The sequence below is a fragment of the Temnothorax nylanderi genome, unplaced genomic scaffold, assembly GCF_030848795.1.
Source record: "Temnothorax nylanderi isolate EJ_2023f unplaced genomic scaffold, tnyl_v1.0 TNYL_tig0130_pilon, whole genome shotgun sequence".
In the NCBI taxonomy this organism is placed as follows: Eukaryota; Metazoa; Arthropoda; class Insecta; order Hymenoptera; family Formicidae; genus Temnothorax; species Temnothorax nylanderi.
Genome location: NW_027249192.1, coordinates 89,658 through 116,238, shown reverse-complemented (window position 1 = coordinate 116,238; position 26,581 = coordinate 89,658). Strand labels below are relative to the sequence as shown.

The following is a 26,581-nucleotide window of genomic DNA, read 5'->3' as shown; positions in this document are numbered from 1 at the left end:
ACTATGGAGCGCACTATGTGGACCTCGTTATCGGCAACCTGGGACACTTAGACATCAAATTCAAGCTTGATTTATAAGAATCGACTTAAAAATTCCCTAGCGGCAGAATTAAAATTATGTCATGACATAATAAAAATTCGCTGAATTAAAATTATGTCTAGACATAATAAAAATTGGACGAATAATAGTAACCTTTCGGAAGTAGAGGTTTTAAGCTTGAAATTTAAATTTTATTCATTTTTAAAGATAAATTTAGTGTTCCTTCAATTTTTGTGAGAAATGTATAATTTACTTTTACTTAAATATTATTAATTTTTATGTATTTGTTGGTATTGCTAATTTTGTGAATAATTAAAAAATAAAAAATAAAAATGTTTTGCAGATCCTTGCTTAACACTACAAAATAGGTGATATCAGTACAAAATTACCTTTTTCAAAAAAGGTAAAAAAAAGTGCCAAGTACACGCAATGTATTTTGTAAATTCAAAATTTAACCTAAGTGGTAGCTTTATATCTTTTTCACAAAATTATATTACCTAACTTAACTCAAGTGACATGTATTAAAAAAAAAAGATGTAAAATCTTTATTTTCTTCTTCACAAAATTATATTACCTAACTTAACTCAAGTGACATGTATTTCAAAAAAAGATGTGAAATCTTTAAATTAAATTGCGCCAATTGTAAAGAGAATATGTATATTGCTTTGAAAGATAATTGTTATGCAACTACTTTAAAGAAATAAAACCCAAATGGTATCTTCGTATTCCTATTCAAGGGTCTTCCTATTCTAAACCCAAGTGATAATAGCTTCTTAATTCTCTTTAACAAATTTTTAATATTACAAAGAATTATTTTAATTACAAAGAATTAAAGAAGTAACAGTACAAAATAAAAATATTTAATTAAAACAAAATAAATAAATTTTTCTTGTAAAAAAACTTGGCGCTGCTTTTTTACTCCTGTCGCATTCTTCCCTAAATTATGTTTATTGTTTTTTATTCAATCAAAAATTAGTACTAATGTTTAAATTTTAATGTTTAAATTTCAAAGTCTAACAGCGCCAAGTTTTTTTACAAGAAAAATTTATTTATTTTGTTTTAATTAAATATTTTTATTTTGTACTGTTACTTCTTTAATTCTTTGTAATTAAAATGATTCTTTGTAATATTAAAAATTTGTTAAAGAGAATTAAGAAGCTATTATCACTTGGGTTTAGAATAGGAAGACCCTTGAATAGGAATACGAAGATACCATTTGGGTTTTATTTCTTTAAAGTAGTTGCATAACAATTATCTTTCAAAGCAATATACATATTCTCTTTACAATTGGCGCAATTTAATTTAAAGATTTCACATCTTTTTTTGAAATACATGTCACTTGAGTTAAGTTAGGTAATATAATTTTGTGAAGAAGAAAATAAAGATTTTACATCTTTTTTTTTAATACATGTCACTTGAGTTAAGTTAGGTAATATAATTTTGTGAAAAAGATATAAAGCTACCACTTAGGTTAGATACATGTCACTTGAGTTAAGTTAGGTAATATAATTTTGTGAAGAAGAAATTAAAGATTTTACATCTTTTTTTTTGAAATACATGTCACTTGAGTTAAGTTAGATAATATAATTTTGTGAAAAAGATATAAAGCTACCACTTAGGTTAAATTTTGAATTTACAAAATACATTGCGTGTACTTGGCACTTTTTTTTACCTTTTTTGATAGCACATTAACATGCATGTTAATAATAACATATAATAATTATATAACATGCTATAATACTAGCAGGTTATTGTGGCTTCGCACCCTCACGTAGCCAGCATGAAGTCTGAGCGTGCCTACGAGTGCTATAAGCAACTATATATTATTGCGTGAGTGTCTGTAAGTATATGCAAGTGTGTACGAGGCATATATCAGCGTTCAGTGGTATTGTAGTTTATTGTGTAGATATGTGCAACTATACTCGATAAAATACGAAAAATAACAAGCCGTAGGACACATAAACAGCTAGAAAGAATATTATTGTTAGTATATCGTTTACAGCATAAAGCAACTAACTTTGAAAACCGTGTTAATACCTCCTATTGAATATGATAATTCATGAAATTATGAATTGATTATGTATGAGTGAAATAAAATCGCGCTTCTGTATTATCGCATTAAAGAGGTACAACTAGCTACTGATCTCATCGACAAGTAAAGGGTCAAATATCTGACGAGTATGAATATAGAGCACCCAAACCTGTGACATAATAAATTATGCAATCAAGGACTCGAGGTAGGGAATAATCATGGTCTTGGAGCTCATCAATCTCCCAGTCTTCGTACTCGACTAATTCATCTAACTTCAGTTGCAGTTTTTTCGCTATTTCAGAAATTTTTGACTCGGTCCGACCGTAAATTTTCATTAGATCGTCGACCGATACTAAAATTTCGGGAGGCTTCCTATCAGTAACTGTACAATTGCCATAAATTGGAGGCTTGATTACGCTATAGACGGATAACAGTTTGTATAGTTGTAAAAACGTTGAACAGGAAGGATGGTCGTTGCTGCCTGCCGCTTGACGAATAGTGCCGAAAAATTTCTGTAACGAAAAATAATTGCATGAGAAACAATAAGAGGGGACGAGAGCGCAAGTATCAGTTTAAAAAGCATATGGTCACAACCATGCGATATTACCTCTAAGTTATCCTGATTGATTTTTCCGGACAGTACATACTGGAAATTGTGCTTTTCGATCAGGTACCGACAAAGACCCATCGTGGAATGGAGAGACAACCGTAGTCCGTTTGCAGTTTCTGGCGTGAGAAACTCGTCGTTCGTCACGTCCCCCTTTATCTTTGCCCGCTCCCAATTGTCCAACCACTCTAGAGATGTTTGTATAATCTGTAAAATCCATCCATTAGTGTCTGCAGGACAAAATTATTTTTTTCAGATACTTCAGTTTCCTAGGACCGTTATTAGGATAGTTTACTTTCCCTACAACGTCATGAAGACGTGTACTAGGATCGATTTTTTTTCTTTTTCTTTTTTTTTACTTTAGAATCCCAGAGACGTTGTGAAGACGTGTACTGGGATCGATGTTTTTTTTTAGATACTTTAGATTTTCAGGGACGTTGTGAAAACGCGTACTGGGGTTCAAACGTTTTTTTCTTCTTTGCACAGTAGTTTGGATTTTTCTAGGGACGTCGTGAAGACGTCTACTAGGGCCTCATACTTTTTAATATATTATATATTAAATATATTAAATATATTAAATATATTAAATATATTAAATATATTAAATATATTAAATATATTAAATATATTAAATATATTAAATATATTAAATATATTAAATATATTAAATATATTAAATATATTAAATATATTAAATATATTAAAAATATAAATATATTAAGTTGCTGCAAGAAACAAATTTCATACCTTGAAATCTTTGGTGTCCGGTGTCCTTGATTGGGCATTTTGCGGTTGAGAGCATCGAAGAGATCGTTTAAGCGCTTGCAAAATTTTATGGTTTCTTTGCATCCACTAAAACCATCGTATTTCTGCTCAAGATAGAATTTCATCCCATCGGCAACTGAATTACTGAATATCTATACAAAGCAAAAAACAGTTTTATTTAAAGTAATTTGTAAATGGATCGATAGAAATTTTGACATTTATCTGAGTTGCTAGTCGGACACGCATTTTGCTAGTATTATCCAGATCGATATGTCGTCTGGAGATTTTTGGGCACACTCTTGCATTCCCGGGTAGTTTTGTGTCGGTGTCGAACAGCTTTTTGAAATATATATTGCCATTGGACGTAACCCTCGTTGCTGTTAATCTACAAACAGAATTATACATGTCTTGATATCAGGCAATCGTTATGCATAAACTTAAGTATTGTCAAATAGTTTTAGGTCCTTGTGTCCTACATTTGTATGTAAAAAAAAATTAAGACTTGTTGTGATATATAATACCCGTAGTTTCTGTTTATTGTAAAGACGATTTCGAACATTCTTGATCAGATGCGGTACGTCTGAAAAAACGAACACTCGTCTCTCATTGTCCAATGGATGTGTAAACCATGATTTACAATTGTCTATCGTCCTGTCGATGCCAAGTATTGTGCCCATCTTGGTGTTAATTCGTGCACCGTCGGTTATAATTCCATGAATGAGAGCACCGGATTGTTCCAAGAGAGATATTGCCTTCACCATCAATTTTGCTAGCTCATCACCCTTAACGGGATTTTTGGAGGCGAAAACTGCAATTGGCTGAGTAAATTTGTCAGCAAGAGGTTGAAAAAGTAACACGAGGCCGTGTGTTGCCTGATCATCTATGTCCGTAGCCCTCGGTCCATCATTTCCAAAATCTGTCAAGCCGGTGTATGTGAGATCCTTTGATGAAACGGCGAGTGATTTCCGTAAACTTATTTCGTCGCAAACTAACAAACCATGGCGCTGCATTGGATCCTTCGATTGGAATTTCAGTTTCAACAACTCGAAGAATTTGTTGTCGAAACCACATTTCGAATCAATCAGAGAGAAGTAATTTCGAACAGTCCTTGTACATGGTAGAGGAAGTATTTGATTTTTTCTTATAAATTCATAATAAGCTGGAGATCGTATGTTCATCAGCATGCACGTCATTATCCAGTCTTTGGTGTATCGTCGTCCTCTCAAATCTTTTTGTTTTGCTGCTGCGACTATTTGCCGCAATGCATTTTTTTGCACTTCTGGTATGTTTAACATTGCACACCGTTCTTCGAGCAAATTATCTTCTATCGCAGTTAATTCGTCTTGTTTCTGTCTTAAATACGCTGAGAGTATTTTCACCCGTCTCGTTCGACGATATTTTGCTCGTCTCTCACGATTAATCTTCAGCCGCATAGCGTTAAACTTCATCTGATCAACAGGATTTGACAAAACAGCAAATCGTTTGAATTTATCACGTTTTGTGTAACGAGAATTTTTTTGCTGTAACGTCTTCCTGAGTCGCGCACAAAAATTGCAAATTTTTGTATTTCCAATTAACATGCATTTCGTTGATCGGTTCATGTTCATATTATCTTTATATACAAAACTCTGTACAAGATTTATGTTGGCATCTCCCAATTCATCACAAACATGCAGATCATGAAATTCGCTAAAGATGTTCGGCAAAATTCGAGGGTCAGTCAGTTCTTGTGGAAGTTGTGGTACGTCATACTTTATAAGCTTTCCATGGACCGCGTACTTAATTCTTCTCTTATCATCAATCATGATACCTTTACAAATTACAGCAATATCACCGTTATTTGCAGCATTCGAGACAATCTGAGATAACATCAGAAGCTTTTGTTCTGTTGATGATTCAATGATACTCCATGAATTCGGCACAGTCACTGTACAAACATCGTCGCCGATTTGAAAATGTATTTGTGAATTCTTTGTCACAGAAAATGTCAAAAATTGATCATTGCTGCTGATATTTTCTGCTTCATCTACTGATATTACAGTCTCTTCTTCATTATCGATGGCTTTAAAGGATGCTGTTCTTGGTTCATGCGATGGATATTCACAGTCAAAAATCGATGGAACCACAGATTCCAGCAAACGGGGACGCTTGTAAAGAATCTGTCAAAAAAATTGTCTCGTGTATATATATATATGTATATAGGTATATATATATATATATGTATATAGGTATATATATATATATGTATATATATATATATATATATATATATATATATATATATGTATATATGTATATATACATATATATATACATATTATATACCTTCCACTCGGCATGTTATGTTGCTGAAATATTGAAATATTCGGAAATAATGCAGAAATATTTCATTAACATTTCATTTGTAACTATACATCTAAAATATTTCAAAAATGTACCTGCACCATGTTTTTTGTAATATTGCATTAACAATATGTCTGAAATCTTTCAGAAAGTTGTTTACAATATTGGTAAGTTTCTGTAATATTGCAAAAAAAATGTAGCAGATGCAATATTTCAGAAACATTTCTAAAGCATTATAAAAGTATTATTACGTTTACTTTGCACGAATAATATTTCTGTAACATATCAAACGCAACATTGCATTTAAAATATTTGTGATAAATTTCTGAAAGATTGCGTCGGTAATAAAAAATTGAATTGCAGGCAGTGAATTTTCTACAATATTGCGGGAGAAATATTGCAGATGTAATGGTTTAGAAACATTTCTGATACATGATAAAACTATTATTACGTTTGCATTGCACGCGTTATATTTTTGAATGTTTCACATACAACATTGCATTTGTAATATTTCCGAAAAGTTGCTGACAGACTTTAGAACTTATCAAAAATTAAATTTATTATTATATAATTATTGCATTTTTTCTCTTTTATTAAGAATTTTCTGATATTCCAAATTTTGTCATATGGCATTTTTAATATAAAATATAAAATATTTAATAATATTTAATATAAAATAATATTCGACGCTGACTGGCAAAAGATTTATTCGTATATCTGTATTGTTAATATTGTTATGCGATAGCTTTATGCTCACTAAAATAAGCAAGTATAAGAAAGAAAGAAGCGTCAGAGTCAGAGGATCACCACTACCCTGTTCGATCATCGATGTCAAGCGACAAGGCGCCGGTATACTACTTGGATGGGTGACTGGCTGAGAGAGCGGATTTTTTCGGACAAACGCGCGACGGCTATACGCACATACGGCTTAATATATTTTTTTTGTTCCGGTAATAAAATATTTTATTTTTCACATATCAACAAATAGTTTTTGCGTCAGTAAGAAAATTTTGTTTGCTAATACGAAACATTTTTCTCAGTGTAAAATGTATTTGAAATATCTCTGAAGTGTTTCTGCAATATTTCGTAGATATATTTGAGAAATATTTCATAATATTATCAAATCTTGCCGAAATCTTTCAGCATGGTCGCATTTGAAATAATTTCGGACATTGAAACATTGTCGAAATGATGTAGAAACAGTCGTGAAATATTTCTGAAATATTAATGAAAGATGTAATATTTCAAATGGAATTTTGCAGAAATGTTTCTGAAATATTACATGCCGAGTGGGTTTGTACATTGATATATAATACCTTTGATATATAATTTTATATAATCATACTATAATATAAAACCCGAGTGTTTGTCTGTCTGTCTGTCTGTCCGTCTGTCCGTGAACTACTCATTCGTTAGTGAACCGAATTTTTACCAAAAGTATATGAAATAGGGGTAGAATTTCCCTGGGAGTGCCATGATGTGTATAGTTTTTTGTTACCGATTTTCTGGAAATTGGTTTTTCTAATTTTTCGGAAAATAATTGACCGAATCTCAAAGAATTACATATGAAACGGTGGTAGAATTTTCCGGGGAGCGCTATAAAGTGTATAATATTTCGTTACTGATTTTTTTGGAAGCCGGTATCAGAAATTTTTCCAATTTTTCGGGAATTAATTGACCGAATTTTAAAGAATTGTATATAAAGTAAGGGTAGAATTTTCCGGGGAGTGCGGGGAGAGGGAAAAAGAAGTAGCAAATACTTTTCGTCGCCGCGAATAAAAGCGCCCACCCGTTGAGTGATTCGGGGATGGTGTAATTTAATCTAGCGTGGAATATTTATAACCATTTTTTGTTACCGATTTTTTGGAAGCCGGTTACGAAATTTTTCCAATTTTTCAGGAAATAAAATTGACCGAATCTCAAAGAATTGTATATAAAGTAGAGGTAGAATTTCCCGGGGATTGTTTATAATTTCCCGGGATAAAGTTTATAATTTTTCGTTACCAATCTTTTTTGAAACCGGTTACGAAATTTTTCCAATTCCTCGGGAAATAACAAGTAGTTCGCGGTCGGACGGACAGACATACAGACGTCAGGTATTTATATATGTATATAGATAGGGGTAGAAAGAAATAAAAAATGTAATTGAATTAGAAAAATTGCTAATAGTAAAGGGGTTTCTGTTAAAAAAAAAATGTACGTGATTGCTCCAATTTCCGCAAATTTTGAGATATCAAGCTGAATTTTTTATGGATAATTTTTTTATGGATAATTTTTATAGATAATTTTTTTTACTGATTTTTTGGAAAACGGTTTGAAAATTATTCAAATTTCGAGAAATAATGAGTATTAATTGACCGATTTTCTTGAAACCAATGCTAAAATTTTTTTAATTTTTAGAGGATAAGTTTAATTTTTTTATTAATGAATCGATTTTCTTGAAACCGGTGCCAAAAGAGTGATGGCAATATTTTTGTTGATGGCTGTTTTTTCGCCCATTTTTTGGGAACCTTGAATTTCAAACTTTTTTTTATGCCAAATAGTACTATTAGATGAAACATTAATCCCAGTAAAATTTTAAGATGAGCATAGGCACGATTCCGGAGATACAAGGGGGTGAAAATACGGGATATCGAAAATTCGTAAAGGGTAACTTTGTCATTTTTAGAGATATTTTAAATCCGCAAGCGAGTGCTGTTTCGGAATCGTTTGTACTCGATTCCGAAACAGCACCCGCTTATGGATTTAAAATATTTCTAAAAATGGCGAAGATAGCTCTTATTCCAATTTTGAAAATTTGGTACAATCACCCCCTTAAGGGTACAAACAAAACTGGCGGTGATATAAACGAGTACAAACGAAAATCTAGTTGTATGTAATTCTATATAATTAATACATAATTTTATATGAAAATTTATATAGAAATTCTATAGAATTATATAGAATTATATAGAATTATATAGGATTATATAGAAATATATAGAAATATATTATATATACATATTGATATATAATTTTATATAATTCTATATAATTCTATATTATACATAATTTTATATGAAAAATTTTTTACTGGGAACGATGTTGCACAGTTTTTTACCTTATGCAAATGCGAAAATGCAATCGACAAAACTGTTTATATAATTCACACTTACATCAATGAGAATTTTTCCATCTGGACTACGCTTCTCTAATTTTCGCACGATGCACGTTGGCTCAAAATGACGCTCACACACGTGTTGCGACGATTTCAATACTGCAATGCCAGGAATTGCAGATTCCCATTTTTTACGCAATTCTTCGTTTTGAGGCACTTTAAAAACGGAACATTTTTCTGTATTGTCCTTAAATTTCTTCCAGCAATTCGGCACAATGCACGCTTTTGGCATTGTATTTACAATTTATGTTAACAATTTAAACAATTGTTAATAATTTTTTATTATTTACAATTTATGTTAACAATTTTCACTGATTTTGATTTTTGACGCACACACGATTACCACCATTTGAACATGGTCACGGTCGGCTCAGTTTCCCGTCCGTCCGATAGGTTCGCTGCAATCAGGGGATGGAAACTCCCCATTAAAAAAGTAAGAATAGTGTTTCAACGCCATCTGGGCTAATAGACCGGTTTCTTGACACTATAATATGTAAACTCGCGGGGCGTCGGTAATGTGTTCTGAAGGTAAAGAGAGTATCAATAGAGGTGAATAGATGAGATTATTTGCATATTCGTATTGAAATAGTTAGAAATATTTATAATGTGATCTAATGTGAGAAAGGGTAAAAGTGGTGAAAAGTAGTGAACGCAGTAGTGAACGTGAAAGTAGAAAAACCGAGATTTTGAGCACTAGCAGCAACTGGCAGTGAACGTATAACCTCTAGTATCAATAGAGATGAATAGATGAGGTTATATATATTTGCATATTCGTATTGGAATATTCAGAAATATTTATAATCTGATCTAATGTGAGAAAGGGTTAAAGTAGTGAACGCAGTAGTTGTATCAACTTGTCAAAGAATTGAAAAAGTAAGAGATGGTCTTATGGACTAACAAGTACTGCATTTAGGCTGCGGTCCACTTGACGCTACAAATGCTTTGAAGCGTTCTTCTTCTCCTTCTTTCTTCATTGAAAGGAAGGAGAAGAGGAATACGTCGAAGCATTTAGAATTTTAGAACGTCAAGTGGATTGCAGCCTTAGTGTGAAAATTACTTGTAACAAATGTTAACAGTATTTAATGTTATTAGTAATTTAAATGTAAATTAAATTAAAAGTAACGAAAATTAGAAATAACCACATATGTGGTAGAGGCTATACGTTCACTGCCAGTTGCTGCTAGTGCTCAAAATCTCGGTTTTTCTACTTTTACGTTCACTACTGCGTTCACTACTTTTCACCACTTTTACCCTTTCTCACATTAGATCACATTATAAATATTTCTAACTATTCCAATACGAATATGCAAATAATCTCATCTATTCACCTCTATTGATACTCTCTTTACCTTCAGAACACATTACCGACGCCCCGCGAGTTTACATTTTATAGTGTCAAGAAACCGGTCTATTAGCCCAGATGGCGTTGAAACACTATTCTTACTTTTTTAATGGGAGTTTCCACCCCCTGGCTGCAATACTGGGGTCTACATTCGTATGTATTTGACCGGAAATGAATGTCCGGTAAAAGAATCTACATATGAAATCGTTTGTATTTCGTATGAAGACTTTTGAAGTGCAATTGAAAAGGTTTGTGAGTCATTCAGTTAATTGTAATTAATTAATCATTTTTTCACCATACACTTAGCCGGAATAGATAAATTAAACAAAGGTTTTGTATCGAATCGTTTGTATTTCGTATGAAGAGTTATGAAGTGTGATTAAAAAGGTTTGTGAGTCATCCAGATAATTTTAATTAATTATTTATAAACCATGTACCTAGCCGAAATATAGATTTTTAGTTATTTATGTTAAAAGAAGAAGGCGCTAGTGTTCCCGAAGGTCCGTCTGCAGTCAGAATTATAAGTTGCTTTCCTTTTACATCAAAACTCAGATAAATCTCACTTCTGTCTTTCTTTAACATGAATGTTGAAGAAAGACAGAAGTGAGATTTATCTGAGTTTTGATGTAAATGGAAAGCAACTAATATAAACGTTTTACAAATTATTTTATACTGAAATAAATAAATAGCTATAAGCGATAGTTGCTAATTAAGTTTGTCACTCATATACATTTTCCCTGTCAGATAGACATTTAATGTCCCATTTTTTAAATGAAATTTTCCGTTATTCTCATGTAAAAGCGCGCGTAATATGTACATGTGACCATGTTCTTATTTTATGTTGAATTAGGTAATATCCTCAGTACGATTAGCCATATTAATATCGCAATATTAATCATTAATTATTTCAAGGAATCGTAATAAGCATTTGATCACAAAATTGATACACTTTCTTGCCCTGCTTTTAAATTGAGCGCTTTTAAATGTATTATTATTAAACTACTGATATCGATATATTACTACGTTTACGCGAGCGTTACTTCTGTAGTAACTTACGATAATTCACTCGTTTACGCGGAGTAAATTATCGTAAGTTACTACAAAATCCCGTTTACGCGAAGAAATTATCGTAAGTTACTACAGAAGTAACGCTCGCGTAAACGTAGTATATTATTAGTAATTTAATATTAAAGCTTGACAGATACTACGTTTACGCGAGCTTTACTTCTGTAGTAACTTACGATAATTCCTTCGCGTAAACAGGATTTTTCTTCGCGTAAACGGGAATTTTGTAGTAACTTACGATAATTTACTTCGCGTAAACGAGTGATTTATCGTAAATTACTACAGAAGTAACGCTCGCGTAAGGGCCGGTTTCACCATCTCCGATTAACTGTAACCTTCGATTAAACTCACTCTTCGTCTCTTTCTAAGGGGGCAGTTAGAAAGAGATGAAGAGTGAGTTTAATCGAAGGTTACAGTTAATCGACGTTGGTGAAACTGGCCCTAAACGTAGTAAGAGTGACGTAACTAATTCGCTCATAGTATTAACAAGTATTATGCGTTCAAATTCTCGAAAGCTAGCTTCTTTACTATGCTCTCTCTTTATGTTGATCGATTCAGATAAAAATCTCCGAAGTCTTTCTTTCTCTCGCGATATTCCTGATACATAATCCTAGAGTAAAACTGTACAAAAGCTCTACGAAAGTGGCGATATTTTTCACGGATCTGGTTCGAGTCTCGACTCTTGGGGAAGGTGCGCATGTAGAAAGAGTACGCCAACACAGTTTATCCTGCTAAATGGTTATCAATTCTCTATAAGTTCTGTATTGTTTACACATAAATTATACAATATCTAAACGTTTCTTTTTTTTTCGATGTCCTGTGAAATTGTACAATAGAGTTACAAATAAAGATAAAGCCATACTTTACGTATAATCTGATTCAGTCTTTGCTAATTACTACGTTTACGCGAGCGTTACTTCTGTAGTAACTTACGATAAATCACTCGTTTACGCGAAGTAAATTATCGTAAGTTACTACAAAATCCCGTTTACGCGAAGAAAAATCCTGTTTACGCGAAGGAATTATCGTAAGTTACTACAGAAGTAAAGCTCGCGTAAACGTAGTAATAGTTACATAATAACGTGCGAAAGAACCAACAGTTAAACTATTTAAGAATTTTAATCAAGATACTGGAAGCATAAAACTGTTCAGCTAGCTTTACACAAGATATTGGTCTTCTTCTTTATGAAATCGTCAAATTATGATTATGATACATTTCTACATTATCACCAGCATCGAATCTAATCTTATTTATCGTGATACTTCTGAGAAACTGTTAATCCATTGTCTTAATAAACTCGATCGCGGCGCAGAACTGCGTCCACCAATATTGTTCCTCTCCCTCAAATCGATTCCCGTAAAAGCTGTCTACATATGAACAGTCGATAACAACGACGGCGGATTAGTCTGAAATTAAGCACACGTTAACAATCACTCTTCTTTCTAAAATCACATATTCTCTTTTCAATCGCATACCTTGATTATGACATAGACCAGCACGGGAGTCAGATCGTCGGCAGCAGGTATGCCTCTTTCCGACGCCATGGAGAGGAGATTCATGATAGTAGTCGCGCAACGAAATACACACTGCAACTTATCCCTAGGAGTCTTATACGCCGATATCACAGCCAATTCAGCCTACGCCCATGGCCAGGGGCATTCGTAATGATAAACCTTTGGAATGCGTAGGTCCTTGTGATTTGGAGTTACGACCTTCGCCAACTTTTTGATGTGATCGTGAAGAAGCTGGTCCCTATATACATCTCCATCTCCATTTGGATAGAGCGCATTGTGGTATACCCGTGCCATGACGGTTCTTTCCACCACGACTCTCGCCAAATCTAACTGGTTGGCGCTCGCCGCTGAAAGTAAGAAGTAAGTTCAGACGTCTCTGATCACTCCGCTAAGATCAATTGCGAGATAAATAATTATATTCATGTACATTGCCAGATCGGATCGTTGTCCATTTCCGCGTGGACCTTCCCTAGAAAATTATCCACGAGATCCTGTTTCTCGTCAGCTAGCGTAAGCTTTTTAAACTCTTCGCAGAAATGCAGGAGGAAAGCCTCCTTTTTTCCCAAAAATACCCTCACACAAACGGATACAAGATGATTATTGATAGCATCCCGATCGCACTTAACTCGCACGCATAATCTGGAAAATATTATTATTAAACAGTTAACATCTTACATTTAAACATCTTACATTTACTTATACATTACATACAAAGATGATATTTATATATAAACAGTATCTATCTAAGTGAGCTAATGTTGACAGCAATCCCTGACGACATCTGATTAAATATGCGATATAAGGAGATCGCTTTTGATAATCCTCTCGAAGTGATTTAAAAAGCTTTCTACATCCATCGTCATTAAATAGACGCACGAAACGTAAAGTTTCATGAAGATGAGATATTAATGCCCTATCCTGCAGGTTCATAGCTTCTGCTAATTGTAGTTATAAAAACGATGTCTCTTCCTCCGCCTGAGTCTCCATTCGCGCGAAGATCATGTTGATCATCTGCGTGAGAGTCGCACGGGCTGTTGTTTGATTCACCAGGTTGCGCAACGCCAAGTAAACGTTGTAAACAGTACGAATTGTTAACAGTACCGTACCCTCGTGTACCTCCACATGCTGGCTTGTCATTACAGTCAGCAGAGCTTTAATAATCTGCAGCTGCACACCCTCATCGGTCTGTGGACCGGTGAAGCAACCGCAAATTCTCGACAATGCGCACAATCAGCAGCTTGTTAGGCTCCGTTGAATCAGGCACATTGCCAGTGAGATGGCCATATGCGATTAACTTCTGCAGGCAGTCCAGTGCTGTCACCACAATCCGCGGTGACTTGCTCTGACATGTTAACTCAAATGGCAAGAAGTAGGGGAGACCGGGGCTAAACCGCCAGTTTTTTTTCGGTGCCGATTTTTAACAAGAAAATAAATAATTTTAGTTAAATGTGGTATACCACTGTAAAGAGTGAACCTTTAGCTACAAAATTTATATAGGAAATTTTTATATATGTTGCTTTGTTTAACCGGTATAGAGCAAAAACGACAACGGTGGAAAAATTGAAATCTCAAAAATGCCGGGGTTGAACCGCCACCCCCCCGGGGCTAATCCGCCACACTGCATTTTCAATACATATACGTACATCTAATCCTGAAAAATGATAGGATACATTTTAATAATTGTTTTTTAAGAGAAAAATATAAAAATTTATTTAAAATTTTTATGCAAAACATTATTAAAAAATAATTGTTTTACCTATTCCATAAAACAATTTAGGCACGTGAATACAGAGGTTAACCAAATCGTAAACTCCCCAACGGCACGTCACATTGTCAACGCGGGCTACCACGGGGAATACGCGTGACGGCGTTCCGGTGCCATAGGATCAGCGCGGATCCTCGAGCAACCTAACCAAGCCGCGTTTCTCGCGGGGGAGCGATAAATAGCGACAGGGGGGTTAGAAAAGCTCGCGGTAGAGCGCGACCATTTTACCGACTCGACGGCGTCCTCGCGCCGATTCCTCGACGCGCCGCCGACGACGACGACGACGACGGCCATGACCACCACGACGACGACGGCCACGACCACCACGACGACGACGGCCACGACCACCACGACGACGATGACCACCACCGACACCACCACCACTACAACGGCGGCGACAATGACGCCGAAACGATGCGGCGAACGCTGGACGATGCGGTTGCACGCGCGACTGTCACTGACACAACGACCAACAACGACGATTTACCGCGGCCGGGAGTCGGGACGATCTACCGCGCGCGCGGCATGTCAACTCTCGCGCGGAAATCGCGGGATCTCAGAGCCGTGCCGTGCCTCGCCGTACCTCGCCGACGTGCCGTGAGCGTGAGCGATCTCGAAAACAACGGTCCGCCATCTTTTCGGTCGGCCAAAACACCCGTTTTGCGACGATACGTGCGTACCATTTCCCTCCTACACAAACTGACGCACGTGCAAGGGAAGACAGAATCACGCTCGAGGGAAACCTAACCTGAAATCGCCGTGAGCTGAAGTCGTGCGCCCGGTACGCCACAGTGACGAGACTGGCGGACCAGCCCCGGGTGCTTACTGGCGGATAAGCCCCAAACATAAGTTTCAGGTTTGATCGCCCACGAAATATTAGACATCAACGATAATGAAAAAACTACACTGGATTCGTGTTCAGCATGCATTACTCTTTATAATCACGTACCTCGAGATTTGGAGAGCAAATATTATTGCAGATATTACAATATTTCCACGCGCAGAAAATTTCACTTTCACCTTCCGAAAACACGTTTGCCCTCGTAAAAATCATAACACGGCAGGTAACCTGCCGAAACTCCGTTGGTCACATGGGTACCATAAGCAGCGTTTACAATGTTAATAGCGAGTTTGCACAATATACAGGTTCCGAGATATTTGATTTGGAGGTTCAACCCCGTTGGCGGTTTAGCCCCGGTCTCCCCTACTTCTCAGCGGTAATGACATTTGAGTCGCTCTTGGGCTGTGGCAGGGCGTTTGAAATAACCTCTTCACCCTGCACAGCTGGTACATCTTTGATCTCGTTACGGAGGTCCTCTGCAAAATGGAAATATATGAGTGACAAACTTAATTAGCAACTATCGCTTATAGCTATTTATTTATTTCAGTATAAAATAATTTGTAAAACGTTTATATTAATTCTGACTGCAGACGGACCTTCGGAAACACTAGCGCCTTCTTCTTTTAACATGAATAACTAAAAATCTATATTTCGGTTAGGTACATGGTTTATAAATAATTAATTAAAATTATCTGGATGACTCACAAACCTTTTTAATCACACTTCATAACTCTTCATACGAAATACAAACGATTCGATACAAAAACTTTGTTTAATTTATCTATTCCGGCTAAGTGCATGGTGAAAAAATGATTAATTAATTACAATTAACTAAATGACTCACAAACCTTTTCAATTGCACTTCAAAAGTCTTCATACGAAATACAAACGATTTCATATGTAGATTCTTTTACCGGACATTCATTTCCGGTCAAATACATACGAATGGGGTCTACGTGCCTCACTAATGCTGCGTTTCTACTATACGCTTCGCGCGTCGCGTCACGACGCCGCGTCATGAGTTATCCAATCAAAACGTTTCATTTTATGACGTCATTTCCGACGCGAGATCTTGCCATAAAATGAAACGTTTTGATTGGATAACTCATGACGCGGCGTCGTGACGCGACGCGCGACGCGTATAGTGGGAACGCAGCATTAAGGTGCCTTTTCACGTTGACGCTTGATCGGCTCGACGTTCATCTTCAGTGAGCAAAAATCTTCAGAAATAATATTTTTTATTTATATATATATTCGTAAAATATTATTACTTAAAGATATTACTTGAAAATAATTAATATTTTACGTATTTTGAAGCCTATTTTTGATTGTACTGAGACGATCAACGACGATTCAGCGTCAAAGCTGGATGTTGAATAAATTCAGCTTTATTTCTTGACGCTAGCGTCAAAGCGAAACCACATGACCCTAGAAATAATATTTTTTACTTATTTATATTATATAAGTAAATTTATATATATACATAAATAAAATATATTATATTTGAAGATTTTTGCTCGCTGAAAATGAGCGTCGAGCGTCAACGTGAAATGGCACCTTAAGGCTGAGTTTCCACTGAGCGCGTCACGCGTCGCGTCATTCATCGCAACCAATCAAAACATCTTATTTTATTACATTATTTGTGACGCGATGTTCAGATTGGTTAACGACAGACGACGCGACGCGTGACGCGCTCAGTGGAAACTCAGCCTAACGGTGACACCCCCCACCACTTAAAAACACAGGAGTTTCCAGACCTATAAGACCGTGGGCAATAGGAACAGGGAATAGAAATTAGAAATCATGTATAAATGCAGAATAAACAGTGACACAGGCAATAGACACAGTTTCCGTCACGTTGGAAATTCTGTGCCTATTGCCTGTTGCCAACCAATCATAGCATTCGAATTTTGTAGGTTGTAATTAACGATTTTTTTGTTATTTTCTGTTCCTATTGCCTGTTGCCTGGCATTGTGCAAGGGGCTTAAGGACCGACGGTCTTTAAGGGTGCCATTACATGGAGCGCGGAAACGCGGAAAGAAAGTAACTAGATTCCGCGTTTCCGTCGCTTCTTTCAATCGCATTTGAGCGGAACAGCGGAAATCATGCGTGTTTTGTGTGTGTGTGTGCCAAGAAGTGCTAAACAATAAACATCAAGTATATAACTTTAACAGTTAATATCTCAAGCTTGAGATATTAAATACAAGATATTAAATACATATACAATATTTTATACAAGCTTGAGTAACTCATTGAAGATTGTTGATAACATTCTGAGATAGTTGAAGTATTTTTCGGGATCTGTCAATCTCATCTCTACAAGTAAATTGTTGCTGTCACCTTGTGCAAGTCTTCTTTCTTCGGTAAAAATAGGTCGTACCCATATTCTTCGATTCTTTTTGTCTTCCAATTTCTTGTAACGCAAGTACAAATAATACATTGAAGTCACTTTTTTCATTGTTATTTCTGCATGTCTCATCGGTTCATCTCTTGCTTGTATGAGAAACTTCATAATAATCATTAACATGATATTTGGATCCATGATATACTTTTAAAATAATTAATAAAATACACGAAGTACAAAATAACTTTTTCTTCCGAGATTTGTAATCGATAGAATATATATATATATATATATATATTTATATATATTTGGAGTCTTTCGCACGTGCCACAACTAGCCTGCACTAGGAGTCACGGCTATAGAGCACTTCCCTAAGAGCACAGTTGACGGAAAGTCGACGGCAAGTCGACTTTTATAAGTCGACTTCTAGTCGACTTCTAAAAATGGCGGAAAGTCGACTAAAAGTCGACTTCTAAATAGTCGACTTATAAAAATGGCGGAAAGTCGACTAAAAGTCGACTTCTAAATAGTCGACTTATAAAAAGACGGAAAACAGTCAAGCGGCGCGTCTTGCATCATCAATATGGCGGCGAATCTCGAGGAGGCTGGAGGAGCAGAGCTTACGCGAGTGCGAGGAATACGTGCCGCGAGACAGGACACGATAAGACGTCGTAAAGCGCCGCGCTATCAACCACCGCCACGAAACGTCGTCGTCGTCGTCATTCACAGTCCTCGTCATCATTGTCTTCCCGTTGACTTCCTCGATTAGATCAGAATACTGGAATTTGACTGTATGTACGTTGCAATATGTTTGAGATGGTTATCTACAACAAAAATTGTTACAGAATGCCGTTACCAACCGACATGGAAGCGAAATTGCTGCGCCAGATAGTTCTTGCAGGTATGGCGGATCTAAAAGAGGATCAGGATAAGGCCAAGTGGAAACATGCTTACAGGTTAGGTATGGTGTGTTATTAATTATCATCGATAATTAAGACCTATTGAATGCGACCTCTCCATTCTGAACCATCTTTCAGAACACCAGAAATGGAGGAACTTGTGTTCATGCATTCTTTGTGTGTTCTACGGAAAATCAGTCCGGAATAGGTAGTTTATAAAGAGGTGTACGAAACGAATAAGATGTACATGCGGGGTGTCACGGCGATAGAACCCGAATGATTGCCGAAATTCGCTCCCATGCTATGCATCTTAGTGAACCATTGGTTGATCCACCGCCAAGGTATTTTTATCACAATTGTTGCTTTATAATGTTTTTCCTACTTATTTATAAAGATATTTATAGATATAATCAATGAACCGGAAAGATCATTTGCCGCGTGTCTGGTACATTCGGAAAGGCCGAATGGGCACTACCATCGATGGATATAGAGCATCCGTGGACGGTGTCAAGTGGTTAGCGTATTTCTTGGAGGGTCAAGTGTGCCCTAAGCTGAAACGATTTGTCCCGTCGCTGCTGACAACACCTGGGAGCATCACCAAGTCATGGGCCAGGTAAATCGTTATTCTATCTCCTTTTGATTTCACGTTGATTTATCGAATAGATTACATCAATTCAATACGATTTTTTCAGGTTGATACCACGCACTCAAGCAATAGTACAAACGCTGCAGTCGCAGGGAGTCGTGTCCAAACACAAACTGCTAGAAATCTGGGGTTCGGATAAAAAATGTGAGATTTTAATTTATAAAATAATATTTAGATATTATCATAGACTTCTATACAATACTAGACCGCTGACAGACATCTCGGCCGTGATGCTTGCCGCCATGTTGATTTTAGTCAAGATATGCTATACTACTATTCTATACAAGTGGTATTATACAAGATTTCTATACAATAGTCTGGCATATACAGAATGTCCAAAAGAAAGGGTTTAATACTACAGGAGTAGTGGTTCGATTTCGGCATCCAAGTACGCTACACGTCGAAGGCATGACTTACAAACTTATTGATAACATGTACCAATATTTAACACAAAAACATTCGCCTGCTTCGTTATGTACTGTAATAACGAATGCAGATAAACGCACATCATGAGCAACTGAACATCCGATAGTGACTTATTGTTAATTCAATATGGCCGCACCCTTCACTAACACTTGCACCTCGCACTCGCATCAGCTTTTCGGCAGTGCGTCCATAGATGTTAGTGGTCTAGTATAAAAGTCTGTGGATATTATATATTTATAATTTTAGTTCTGTTGTCAGCTTACCAGAAGTGGCTGCCGGAATCCGCGCACGCAGAAGTGGCACAGATATGGCCGCCTTTGTAATTAAGAATAAAACATTAGGATTGTAATTATACAGTTTTTTAGATAATTAAATTATTTTATATATGAAAAAAATCGAAATGCATCAGTTTTAGCTCTCCAGCAAGGGATCGATTGTGTATCTTGAAATAATGAGGTAAAAATTACAAAAGTGAAAAAATTCATTAGCGTATCTACGATTTTATTTATCAAAATCTAATAAAATCTGTTAACTTTTGTCATTTTCACCTCGTTTCAAGGTACACAACCGACCTCCAGACGTACGCGGCGGCTTATTTTATCGACTTTAAAAGTTGGCGGGAAGTCGACTTTTCGTCATGACGGGAAGTCGACTTTTCATCATGACGGGAAGTCGACTTTAAGTCGGTGGTTTTTGCGACATTCGCCGACTTCAAGTCGACTTCAAGTCGACTTTCGTCCTTAAAAAAGTCGACTTCTCTGCCAAGTCAGTTTCGGTAGAAGTCGACTTCAAGTCGACTTAAAGTCGACTTTTTGCTCTTAGGGTTATGCATTAGCGCTTGTTCTACCGAATAGTTTATAACAATTAAATCACTTTTCCAATTTCACGGAGAAATATCCACAATATTCTAAGCGGGATAGAATATATTATAAAAATACATAACCTATCTGAGGTATCTGCGTGCAACAGTACAGAGAAAAAGAACGAACATTTGACGCGTCCGTTCCGCGAGTTTGTTTCTCCTTATATTACATGGAGCACAATTTGCGCGGAAAAGCGGAACAGTATAGTGACAAATAGACATTTGTATTCATTTCTTAAAATTGTGTTTACTTAATTCATTGCAATTTTTATTAATATGCTTATCTTTTCAGCTTATCTATTGAATACAAGCATTTTAATCAATAAATACCGTTAAAAATTAATATTTTATAATTCTCCGTTCCGCTTTTCCGCTCAAAATGTGCTCCATGTAATATAAGGCATTCAAAACAGACGGAACGGATCGACGGAAATCTAGTAAATTTTGTCTTCCGCGCTTCCGCGTTTCCGCGTTTCCGCGCTCCATGTAATGGCACCCTGACAGTTCCCTAAGAGCAAAAAGTCGACTTTAAGGCTGCGTTCGGGGAGCGCGCTATTAGCGCTATTTGCTTATTCTATCCTTGTTCTACACTTGATGAGCGATAAAGATAGAATGATGCAATAGCGCTAATAGCGTGCTCCCCGAACGCAGCCTAAGTCGACTTCTACCGAAACTGACTTGGCAGAAAAGTCGACATTTTTAAGGACGAAAGTCGACTTTAAGTCGACTTGAAGTCGGCGAATGTCGCAAAAACCACCGACTTAAAGTCGACTTCCCGTCATGATGAAAAGTCGACTTCCCGTCATGACGAAAAGTCGACTTCCCGCCAACTTTTAAAGTCGATAAAATAAACCGCCGCGTACGTCTGGAGGTCGATTGTGTATCTTGAAACGAGGTAAAAATAACAAAAGTTAACAGATTTTATTAGATTTTGATAAATAAAATCGTAGATACGCTAATGAATTTTCTCACTTTTGTAATTTTTACCTCATTATTTCAAGATACACAATCGACCCCTTGCTGGAGGGCTAAAACTGATGCATTTCGATTTTTTTTCATATATAAAATAATTTAATTATCTAAAAAACTGTATAATTACAATCCTAATGTTTTATTCTTAATTACAAAGGCGGCCATATCTGTGCCACTTCTGCGTGCGCGGATTCCGGCAGCCACTTCTGGTAAGCTGACAATAACAGAACTAAAATTAAAACATTCCAGCGTTAATCGCGAAACAATATGCAAAATTAGCTATATAAATATATATCATATTATTATCATAATGTTGTAAATATATAATAATATTATATATATATATATATTATTATAAATATATAATATCCACAGACTTTTATACTAGACCACTAACATCTATGGACGCACTGCCGAAAAGCTGATGCGAGTGCAAGGTGCAAGTGTTAGTGAAGGGTGCGGCCATATTGAATTAACAATAAGTCACTATCGGGTGTTCAGTTGCTCATGATGTGCGTTTATCTGCATTCGTTATTACAGTACATAACGAAGCAGGCGAATGTTTTTGTGTTAAATATTGGTACATGTTATCAATAAGTTTGTAAGTCATGCCTTCGACGTGTAGCGTACTTGGATGCCGAAATCGAACCACTACTCCTGTAGTATTAAACCCTTTCTTTTGGACATTCTGTATATGCCAGACTATTGTATAGAAATCTTGTATAAAACCACTTGTATAGAATAGTAATATAGCATATCTTGACTAAAATCAACATGGCGGCAAGCATCACGGGCGAGATGTCTGTCAGCGGTCTAGTATTGTATAGAAGTCTATGATAATATCTAAATATTATTTTATAAATTAAAATCTCACATTTTTTATCCGAACCCCAGATTTCTAGCAGTTTGTGTTTGGACACGACTCCCTGCGACTGCAGCGTTTGTACTATTGCTTGAGTGCGTGGTATCAACCTGAAAAAATCGTATTGAATTGATGTAATCTATTCGATGAATCAACGTGAAATCAAAAGGAGATAGAATAACGATTTACCTGGCCCATGACTTGGTGATGCTCCCAGGTGTCGTCAGCAGCGACGGGACAAATCGTTTCAGCTTAGGGCACACTTGACCCTCCAAGAAGAAATACGCTAACCACTTGACACCGTCCACGGATGCTCTATATCCATCGATGGTAGTGCCCATTCGGCCTTTCCGAATGTACCAGACACGCGGCAAATGATCTTCCCGGTTCATTGATTATATCTATAAGGTAATTCTTCAGTTTAGCTACCTCAGCACAGAAATCGATGCAATTAGGCTTATTCGACGCGTTTTTGCTCAAAACAACCGAATCTGGCAGAAAAAAGTGTCGCTCTGCCACGCGAAGCGAGATATTAACAGTTAAAGTTGACAGGAATCAGGTTATGATTCCCATCATACCGACGAGATGTAGCAACACTGAACATGCCCTGCGGCCACATACGCATGCTCAGTGGCCGCACGCGCATGCTCAGTGGCCGCACGCGCATGCAAAAGTGCGCCAATTTTAAATATGATGACTATTGACTGGTCAATCGTGCGGAATAACCAAGCGTCTTGATTCAAGTAGTTAGGTATCACGCTGGGAGTTTGTTTAGTTTTATTATGCGGGGGAAGGGGTTCCGCTGCAGGCTACTTCTATGTAAAAATCACAACTTCTATAAAGCAGGGCATATACACACGTGTGTGTGCCCTGCTTCAACGAAAATCACAACTTCTATAAAGCAGGGCATACACACGTCTGTGTGTGTGTGTGTGTCCACGCGAAACGAGGTGCCACATGGGTTCATGACGCGCTTTACAAGCTCGTTTAAGTACATGCGTGGGCGGGGGGATTTTGCTCCCCTGCACCCCCCTCCTCATGCATGTACTTTATAATTTCGCTTTACAACTTAGCATGTACTTTAAGTTGTAAAGCGAGTTCCACGCTGCCTACCGGCGGGGTGGGTGCGGGGGAGGGGGGGGCCGAAGGCCCGCCCCTCGCACCCCCCCGTTGTGTGTGTGTGTGTGTGTGTGTCCACGCGAAACGAGGTGCCACATGGGTTCATGACGCGCTTTACAAGCTCGTTTAAGTACATGCGTGGGCGAAGGGATTTTGCTCCCCTGCACCCCCCTTTCCATGCATGTACTTTATAATTTCGCTTTACAACTTAGCATGTACTTTAAGTTGTAAAGCGCGTCATGAACCCATGTGGCACCTCGTTTCGCGTGGACACACACACACACACACAACGGGGGGGTGCGAGGGGCGGGCCTTCGGCCCCCCCCTCCCCCGCACCCACCCCGCCGGTAGGCAGCGTGGAACTCGCTTTACAACTTAAAGTACATGCTAAGTTGTAAAGCGAAATTATAAAGTACATGCATGGGGAGGGGGGTGCAGGAGAGCAAAATTTCCCCGCCCACGCATGTACTGGGCACACACACACACACACACGTGTGTATGTCCTGCTTTATAGAAGTTGTGATTTCCGTTAAAGCAGGGCATACACACGTGTGTATATGCCCTGCTTTATAGAAGTTGTGATTTTTACATAGAAGTAGCCTGCGGCGGAACCCCTTCCCCCGCATAATAAAACTAAACAAACTCTCAGCGTGATACCTAACTGCTTGAATTAAGACGCTTGATTATTCCGCATGATTGACCAGTCATCATATTTAAAATTGGCGCAGTTTTGCATGCGCGTGCGGCCACTGAGCATGCGCATATGCCCCCGCGGGGCATGTTTATGTCGCTACCAGTCGCTACATCTCGTCGGTATGACGGGAATCATAACCTGATTCCTGTCAACTTTAACTGTTAATATCTCGCTTCGCGTGGCAGAGCGACACTTTTTTCTGCCAGATTCGTTCGTTTCGTGCAAAAACGCGTTGATTAAGCCTAATTGCATCGATTTCTGTGCTGAGGTAGCTAAACTGAAGAATTACCTATCTATAAATATCTTTATAAATAAGTAGGAAAAACATTATAAAGCAACAATTGTGATAAAAATACCTTGGCGGTGGATCAACCAATGGTTCACTAAGATGGCATAGCATGGGCGAATTTCGGCAATCATTCGGGTTCTATCACCGTGACACCTCGCATGTACATCTTATTCGTTTCGTACACCTCTTTATAAACCACCTATTCCGGACTGATTTTCCGTAGAACGCACGAAGAATGCATGAACACAGGTTCCTTCATTTCTGGTGTTCTGAAAGATGATACAGAATGGAGAGGTCGCATTCAATAGGTCTTAATTATCGATGATAATTAATAACACACCATACCTAACCTGTAAGCATGTTTCCACTTGGCCTTATCCTGATCCTCTTTTACCTCGTCGGGCAAAACCTTTCTCGCGACTTGATCCGCCATACCTGCAAGAACTATCTGGCGTCTTATCGTGTCCTGTCTCGCGGCACGTATTCCTCGCACTCGCGTAAACTCTGGTCCACTCATCTGGTCCTCCAGCCTCCTCGAGATTCGCCGCCATATTGATGATGCATGACGCGCCGCTTGACTGTTTTCCGTCTTTTTATAAGTCGACTATTTAGAAGTCGACTTTTAGTCGACTTTCCGCCATTTTTAGAAGTCGACTATTTAGAAGTCGACTTTTAGTCGACTTTCCGCCATTTTTAGAAGTCGACTAGAAGTCGACTTATAAAAGTCGACTTGCCGTCGACTTTCCGTCAACTGTGCTCTTAGGGTTATCTCGATCTTGTCAGTGCTATTTGTTATGGCTATTCTACAATTGCGTAAACGTGGTCGTAAGTAGTTGTAATGCTGGGTCTACAATGCGAGTCGCAAAGTCGTGAGTCGCATTGTAGACCCAGCATTAGACCCGATCTACAATGGATGTTTTAAGTCGTAAGTCGTAAGAATTGGCCAATCACAGTTCATTATTCTTCGACCGCAAGGAGAATAATGGACTGTGATTGGTCAATTCTTACGACTTACGACTTACAACACCCATTGTAGACCGGGCCTTAAGGGCCATCTACAATGAGTCGCAGTCGTAAGAGTCGTAAGAAATTGACCAATCACAGTCCATTATTCTTCGACCGCAAGGAGAATAATAGACTGTGATTGGTCAATTTCTTACGACTCTTACGACTGCGACTCATTGTAGATGGCCCTTTAAGCCCCGGACACACACTTTTTCGTAACAGTAACAGTAGAGTTTCGACCAATCGCGTTGCTCGATTTGGGAACGTACGGCCGTAAGCAACGCGTACGGCGTACGGAGCAACGCGATAGGTCGAAATCCTACTGTTACTGTTACGAAAAAGTGTGTGTGGCCAGCTTTATGCCCGTATCAGACTACGGATTGGGATTGAGATTGGATTGAAATTTGACCAATCAGAGCAAAGTTTACTAAACTTGAGATCAGTTTTCTCCGTTCTGATTGATTAAATTTCAATCCAATCTCAATCCCAATCCGTAGTCTGATACGGGCTTTACTCTATTGTAGATTGATTCGTTGTACAAGATTCACGACTACTACTACTCCTACTCCTACAACCCTACGTTTACGCAATTGTAGAATAGCCTTTACTTGTCAGACGCACTTTTGCTAAAGGAAAAAGTTGTTTCTTTTGGCATAAAAAATCGCGTCCTGTACTCCGTATCCGCGAGTTTTGAGACACCTTGTATAGAAGTCTATAAATCTAACCCAGTATTAGGATCAAGAAAAAGATTGAATTTGTGTTCCTATATCTATGGGAAAGTGTAACATAAACTATAGATTTTCAGTACTGGCAGTGAATCTCACACTCACAATCAGTGAATCTTTGAATATTGGCGGTTAAGTATTCTTGGCGGGGATCTAATTTGAGGTTAGATTATCTCTTTGTTTACAACAATTATCTTGCTCTGCAGCTTCGGATTACGCGAATGATCACTTAAACCAAACTCTCGACGTCTCGATTCAAGTTTCTCC

The 26,581-nt window shown here is 37.4% G+C and overlaps 3 protein-coding genes and 1 pseudogene across 12 annotated transcripts; 1 reads left to right on the top strand and 3 right to left on the bottom strand.

Moving 5' to 3' along the window:
• Nucleotides 1–1,235: 1,235 nt before the first annotated feature.
• On the bottom strand, nt 1,236–9,534 carry LOC139776834 (uncharacterized; annotated as a pseudogene).
• A 2,538-nt stretch (nt 9,535–12,072) lies between these two features.
• On the bottom strand, nt 12,073–14,873 carry LOC139776830 (GTPase-activating protein and VPS9 domain-containing protein 1-like). 3 transcript variants are annotated; one of them, XM_071713801.1, is made up of 5 exons: nt 14,622–14,835; nt 13,982–14,516; nt 13,293–13,504; nt 12,827–13,212; nt 12,073–12,757 (listed from the first exon to the last, which is right to left on the bottom strand). In XM_071713801.1, exons 2-4 carry the CDS (start codon nt 13,987–13,989, stop codon nt 12,989–12,991), a joined length of 444 nt encoding a protein of 147 aa, XP_071569902.1. In that variant the 5' UTR covers nt 13,990–14,516; nt 14,622–14,835; the 3' UTR covers nt 12,073–12,757; nt 12,827–12,988. The 3 variants fall into 3 exon arrangements, 2 of the variants coding, with proteins under 2 accessions (XP_071569902.1, XP_071569901.1); XR_011719201.1 differs by lacking the exons at nt 13,982–14,516; nt 14,622–14,835 and adding an exon at nt 14,859–14,873; XM_071713800.1 differs by having other exon boundaries at nt 13,982–14,835.
• Nucleotides 14,874–18,139: 3,266 nt separating this feature from the next.
• LOC139776833 (probable ATP-dependent RNA helicase DHX37) lies at nt 18,140–22,488 on the top strand. 7 transcript variants are annotated; one of them, XM_071713809.1, is made up of 6 exons: nt 18,140–18,610; nt 18,661–18,781; nt 18,853–19,055; nt 19,119–19,327; nt 19,407–19,504; nt 20,033–22,488. In XM_071713809.1, the coding sequence occupies exons 4-6, from the start codon at nt 19,128–19,130 to the stop codon at nt 20,107–20,109; spliced, it is 375 nt and encodes a 124-aa protein (XP_071569910.1). In that variant the 5' UTR covers nt 18,140–18,610; nt 18,661–18,781; nt 18,853–19,055; nt 19,119–19,127; the 3' UTR covers nt 20,110–22,488. The 7 variants fall into 7 exon arrangements, with proteins under 7 accessions (XP_071569910.1, XP_071569911.1, XP_071569909.1 ...); XM_071713810.1 differs by having other exon boundaries at nt 18,141–18,610; nt 18,661–18,771; XM_071713808.1 differs by having other exon boundaries at nt 18,147–18,610; nt 18,661–18,776.
• LOC139776831 (probable ATP-dependent RNA helicase DHX37) lies at nt 21,697–25,350 on the bottom strand. 2 transcript variants are annotated; one of them, XM_071713803.1, is made up of 5 exons: nt 24,930–25,350; nt 24,652–24,853; nt 22,672–22,883; nt 22,495–22,592; nt 21,697–21,834 (listed from the first exon to the last, which is right to left on the bottom strand). In XM_071713803.1, the coding sequence occupies exons 3-5, from the start codon at nt 22,872–22,874 to the stop codon at nt 21,770–21,772; spliced, it is 366 nt and encodes a 121-aa protein (XP_071569904.1). In that variant the 5' UTR covers nt 22,875–22,883; nt 24,652–24,853; nt 24,930–25,350; the 3' UTR covers nt 21,697–21,769. The 2 variants fall into 2 exon arrangements, with proteins under 2 accessions (XP_071569904.1, XP_071569903.1); XM_071713802.1 differs by having other exon boundaries at nt 21,697–21,849; nt 24,930–25,349.
• Between the last annotated feature and the right edge of the window lie 1,231 nt (nt 25,351–26,581).

What these genes read in the sequence shown, in the direction of transcription:
- LOC139776831 (XM_071713802.1), bottom strand. Translation starts at nt 22,874, where the DNA reads ATGAACCGGGAAGATCATTTGCCGCGTGTCTGGTACATTCGGAAAGGC. An exon ending in ATCACCAAGTCATGGGCCAG is followed by an intron (nt 22,593 to 22,671) that starts GTAAATCGTTAT and finishes CGATTTTTTCAG; the next exon opens with GTTGATACCACGCACTCAAG. An exon ending in CTGGGGTTCGGATAAAAAAT is followed by an intron (nt 21,850 to 22,494) that starts GTGAGATTTTAA and finishes TTTTAATTTTAG; the next exon opens with TTCTGTTATTGTCAGCTTAC.
- LOC139776830 (XM_071713800.1), bottom strand. An exon ending in CAACGATCCGATCTGGCAAT is followed by an intron (nt 13,213 to 13,292) that starts GTACATGAATAT and finishes TCTTACTTTCAG; the next exon opens with CGGCGAGCGCCAACCAGTTA.
- LOC139776833 (XM_071713809.1), top strand. Translation starts at nt 19,128, where the DNA reads ATGAACCGGAAAGATCATTTGCCGCGTGTCTGGTACATTCGGAAAGGC. An exon ending in ATCACCAAGTCATGGGCCAG is followed by an intron (nt 19,328 to 19,406) that starts GTAAATCGTTAT and finishes CGATTTTTTCAG; the next exon opens with GTTGATACCACGCACTCAAG. An exon ending in CTGGGGTTCGGATAAAAAAT is followed by an intron (nt 19,505 to 20,032) that starts GTGAGATTTTAA and finishes TTATAATTTTAG; the next exon opens with TTCTGTTGTCAGCTTACCAG.